Source organism: Penaeus vannamei, chromosome 37 (assembly GCF_042767895.1).
Source record: "Penaeus vannamei isolate JL-2024 chromosome 37, ASM4276789v1, whole genome shotgun sequence".
Taxonomy (NCBI): domain Eukaryota; kingdom Metazoa; phylum Arthropoda; class Malacostraca; order Decapoda; family Penaeidae; genus Penaeus; species Penaeus vannamei.
Genome location: NC_091585.1, coordinates 25001 through 30000, shown reverse-complemented (window position 1 = coordinate 30000; position 5000 = coordinate 25001). Strand labels below are relative to the sequence as shown.

General features: G+C 35.7%; 3 protein-coding genes across 9 annotated transcripts in view; all 3 read right to left on the bottom strand.

Moving 5' to 3' along the window:
* Positions 1–5000, bottom strand: part of LOC113824317 (zinc finger protein 271) — a 65249-nt gene that overhangs the window by 37561 nt on the left and 22688 nt on the right. The window lies entirely within an intron of this gene.
* On the bottom strand, positions 2484–3497 carry LOC138859547 (uncharacterized). Its single transcript, XM_070115141.1, has 3 exons — positions 3405–3497; positions 3307–3371; positions 2484–3012 (listed from the first exon to the last, which is right to left on the bottom strand). The coding sequence occupies exons 1-3, from the start codon at positions 3495–3497 to the stop codon at positions 2484–2486; spliced, it is 687 nt and encodes a 228-aa protein (XP_069971242.1).
* Positions 3564–4544, bottom strand: LOC138859546 (uncharacterized). The gene is made up of 2 exons (XM_070115139.1): positions 4428–4544; positions 3564–4355 (listed from the first exon to the last, which is right to left on the bottom strand). Exons 1-2 carry the CDS (start codon positions 4542–4544, stop codon positions 3564–3566), a joined length of 909 nt encoding a protein of 302 aa, XP_069971240.1.

The window sequence follows — 5000 nt, the reverse complement described above, 5'->3', positions numbered from 1 at the left end:
CAATAATTGGTTTTAAGGAAACACTATTGCTATTCACATTTATTACCAAAATTCACAATACAAAATACTAAAATTATGAAAAAAATGAAAAATAATGTAACTCATCAAAAAATATATAATAAAGAGAATTAAATATCACAATTTTACCCCTAATTCCGTGCACTTTCTGCTTGTGACCAATGTTCGTAACTAAATGTTCATTAATGCAACAAGCTATCTCACAGGGATATGTCTCACTTTCCACACTTTCTCTAACTTTCTTTCTCTTGCCTCCTCTTCTTACTCCTCATGCCTTCGCCTTACGCCTCACGCCTCACTCGGGCAGACGGCTGTCTTATTGACGTGGCACAGCACTTTCCACTATGCACCAAAAACCCTGTTAATCAATAGAAATCCTTATTTTACTTTAGGTCTCTGCTTTCCTTTTTTCCATCTTAGTCACTTTTTACATTTGATAATCAGTGAAACACGTGTTCGTTTTTCCTTACCGAGGATTTATAAGACTTCTTGTTGAATACCCCCTCGGGTGGGTGTGTCTCGTCTGGGCAGCTGTTCGTGTGTGAATGAGAAGTCATACTAGGGGATTCCCCTGGACATTCATTAACTATTTTATTTTTATCTGTTGTTTCCCTCTCATTTTCTTGTGTTATATTTTATTTGAACATCACACTAGCATGTTTGTCTTCTTTGGTCACATTTCCCTTTTTCTATTTATGTGCTTTTTCATTTTCTTTGGTCACGTAATAAATTAGCAGTCACTTTATTACGTAATTTATTTGGTCATAAACAAGGTTTACGTAGAAAAAAATCTATAATCTATAAACAAAGAAAATATGCACAATACATTCAACATTCTTTCACTCATTCAACATTTTATATCATCCGAATGCACGCATCCTCACATGCGTCACTGCTTCACGGGGCTTCGTTCACACTTCGACTCGCTCACTCATTCACTCCGAGCAGTCGCTACACTCACGTAGGCTAATGTTCTTAACTGCTATTTGACCTTGTTTCTTAGTCACTCTTGCATTCCTTACCCTTTCATATATATATATATATATATATATATATATATATATATATATATATATATATATATATAAATATATATATATATAAATATATATATATATATATATATATATATATATATATATATATATATATATATAAATATATATATATATAAATATATATATATATATATATATATATATATATATATATATATATATATATATATATATATATATATATATATATATATATATATATATATACACACACACAAATGTTCTGAGGTTCTAGCAAACACCAGTGTGTGGTAGCAGTTCATTCAGAAGGCTTCAACCTGTAAGCATGAAATGAATACATGACAATGTATAAAATAACACAACATATAACTTGCAAACACAATCCTCAAATGAAAATGACCAATTGGTATACCATACATGAAGTAACAGAATATCCATAATCGAACAAATCTACCAAGCTTATTCTTTCACTTGCACCACAACTATTTAATGATATTATTAATCAACATTAATAAAGGGAAATACCCACACTGGCTCCTCATGTTTCCTATTCTCAGCTGTGCAAACATCCAGATCACCCTAAAGCCTCCACTCCCATTCCATGACTCCTCCTGCTTCATAACAATTTTCCTCAATTAATGAGGATCTATATGAATATATCAACATAATACTGGTTACACGCAGTTTGCTTACATACACTGATATCCGTACCAATGTTTGTCAAACGTGCTACCATCTGATGGCTCACAAAACGTAAAACAAAATATGATCGACATGTGCTTCCAATAATTAAATCAAATAAAACAGTCTTATCTCATTGCGATACACTCCGCCCCGGGGAATGTGAACAATCAAATTTATTCCACAAGATATGATGAATACAATTACAGTCTATTCTTCCAAAAATTTAGTTGGTCCCTTATAAGTGATATAATCCTTCTAAATCTAAATATGCTTATTATTGCTCCTCTATGGGTACTAATACTACAAGTCTGTGAACTGAACAATACATGATTTTGTCTTTCTTTCCAGTGTAATTGTTTCCTGCTTTTGATGTCTTATATCTGAGTCTTACTATTCTGACAATTCCATCATGACCTGCCTTAGCTTCGCTCACTTGAGCTAATTTCCAAACACCTCTAATAGCATTCTGATCCTGAACCAACACTATATCCCCAACCTTGACATTCCGTTTTGAGCTGTGCCATTTTGATTGTATCATCAATGTTGGGAAATAGTCTCTTTGCCATTTTCTCCAAAATCCATTAACAAGTTCTGCCATAAATTTGTCTCTTATTTGAGTCATCCTTTACATTATATAATCCACCACGGACTCTCACACTAGCCCTGCCAAGGATCACTTCATTAGGACATAAGTAGGTGCCAAGATCAATACAATTGCCTGGTTTGATTCCTATGGATCTCTCATTGATTGAATTAGCAAGCTCATACAACACAGTGCAATTCTCCACATGTCAGAATAGAATCTCCAATTATACATGCTAATCCCCTTTTTACAAGCCTGATCAGTGACTCACATGAGCCATTATACCACGGTGCCTCTACTGCTGTATTAAAATGCCATTTCATCCCTTCAAATGTGCCAAAATTCATTATACTTTCCATGTTCCATTCCTTGATGACTCCATTTAACACTTTATTTGCTGCTACTAGTTGGGTTCCATTATCCAAATGAATTGTGTGAGGGAATCCCCTGATGCTTACAAATCTTTTAAAGGATGCTAAGAAATCCGCAGTACTGTACCCTTCAACAAGATCTAAATGCACAGCTCTGGAAGCAAGGCAACTGAAGATCACCCCAAATGCTTTCCCCCGCGCTCTACGATTCACAGCATCTCTGATGACAAATGGACCAAATAGATCCAACGCAGTATGATAAAATGGTGGGGTCGGCTTCATTCTCTCAATCATCATCTGTCCCATTCTTTGTTCTTTTACTCTCCCTTCAATTCTTCTGCAAATGACATAGTTAAATTTTACACTTTATAATTTTGTGAGCTTTCGGGACCCAAAATCTTTCTTGCAGTTTAGCCAATGTTGACTCGATTCCACCATGATCATAATTGTGGATATGGTGTATACATAATCAGGTGAACTCATGTTCAGTTGGTAAAATCACAAATGTTTCCCCGATTCCAATTCATTTTCAACCATCTAGCTATTCTCTGTCCAACCAATATGATACCATTCTTCATGATTGGACCTAATCTCTTAAATTTGATTTTCCAATCTGTCATGTGTTTCTGACATTCTAAGATCCATAGATTTTCTGCTTCTGATAGATTCTCTGATGTAGGATTCATCTGTATTCCTCTAACAGACTTCATTCTCTTTAATACTCAATACCTTACATGTTACTCCAATGAGCTTCTTATAACTGTTGTAATTTCTTATGTTAATTACACTAAGGCCTTCATTCCTTGAATCTTCACAAGTCATTGTGACATCTATTCTGTCTGGGAGCTAAGAATCATTGCTTTGAGTAATTGGCCATTGTGATATTGGTTAATACATAAATTCAGGGCCTCTTTGCCACATAGATTCTGTTCCTAAACTAAAAACACTACAAGGCCTTGTTGTCATATCAGCAGGATTATGCTTAGTCTTGATCCACCACCATTCATTACTACTAGATTTGTTTTGGATCTCCGACAATCGAGTTGCTACAAATGTTTTGAATCCACAAGTTTCTTTCCTAATCTGCGACTGTACAATTGCAGAATCAACATGGAATACAGAGTAAAAATTCCAATAAATTTCCTTTACAATTGTCTTTCGCAATCGTACGGCTAAAACAGCTCTGCACAATTCTATTCTGGGTATTGTGATTTGACGAATGGGTGCCAGTCTATTTTTGGCAGCAATCAGTCGTACTGCATATCCATCTCCTTTCAACTCCCATCTTACGTAGGCGCATGTTCCATAGGCCACAGTGCTACCATCTGAGAATATGATAGGTTTACCTACAGCATCATTGGGTTTCATACATCTCTGAAACTTTAAAAGTTCCACATTAAATAAATCACAAAAGAATGTCTTCCATTGTTCTACAGTCTCTTGAGGGAGAGGATCATCCCAACCAATTGATTCTTTGTTCCCCTTTCCATCTCGAACTTCATCCTTGCAAATCATTTCCCTCATCATTATCTTTGCTTTTAAGGTTACTGGTAGTACCAAGCCTAGTGGATCATAAATTGAACAAATTTGACTGAGTACCATTCTACGAGTCAGCCTAGATGGAAAATTTGTTTTACATTCTTCATAGTCCAAGTTAGGTTCACTTCTTATTTTCTTTACCTTAGGGGAAAAGTTTACTCTTATCTTATAGAAAAATATATCTGCTTTGGGATTCTACTGAAGTCCTAGCACCTTCTCCTGATCACACTGTATTATGTTCACGCCACTTCCAAGCTCCATATTGCCACTAACAATCCAGTGCTTGATGTGAAATCCTCCTTGCTCTAACACCCTTTCAATATCATTCATATGCTGAGTGCCATGCTCTCATTTGCACTTGAAAAGACTATGTCATCAACATATGAGTTTCTTGCTATTATATCATTTACTCTTGGGAATTCACTTGCCTGCATTTCTGCAGTTTTCCTCATAGCCAGTGTGGCTATTGCTCCACTACACCTGTCACCAAAAGTGAGACGTAAGAACATAATGTTCAGGTTTCTTCTCAGGACTCATGTCACGCCACACAAACATGTGTATGCTGTTCTATTTTTTCTAACTTTATGGCGTGGTACATTTTCGTAACATCTCTTGCAGATGCTATACGCTCCTGTCTGAATCTAAATAATACTCCACATAAATTACTGACAACATCTGGTCCCTTGGCCACCAATCATTAAGACATTGTCCTTTATATTTTGCGGATGCGTTGAAGACAATTCGGAGTGGTGTGGATGATGACTGGCTTAAGCACTTCATGGTGAC

Bases quoted from the DNA above. Each gene is read 5' to 3' on its own strand.
- LOC138859547 (XM_070115141.1), bottom strand. From the start codon at position 3,497: ATGACTTGTGAAGATTCAAGGAATGAAGGCCTTAGTGTAATTAACATA. The intron at 3,372-3,404 runs GTATTGAGTATT...GAAGTCTGTTAG, and splicing joins TCATTGGAGTAACATGTAAG to AGGAATACAGATGAATCCTA. The intron at 3,013-3,306 runs GTCAGAAACACA...TGTCATTTGCAG, and splicing joins AAATCTATGGATCTTAGAAT to AAGAATTGAAGGGAGAGTAA.
- LOC138859546 (XM_070115139.1), bottom strand. From the start codon at position 4,544: ATGAATGATATTGAAAGGGTGTTAGAGCAAGGAGGATTTCACATCAAG. The intron at 4,356-4,427 runs GTGCTAGGACTT...TTTTCCCCTAAG, and splicing joins TACAGTGTGATCAGGAGAAG to GTAAAGAAAATAAGAAGTGA.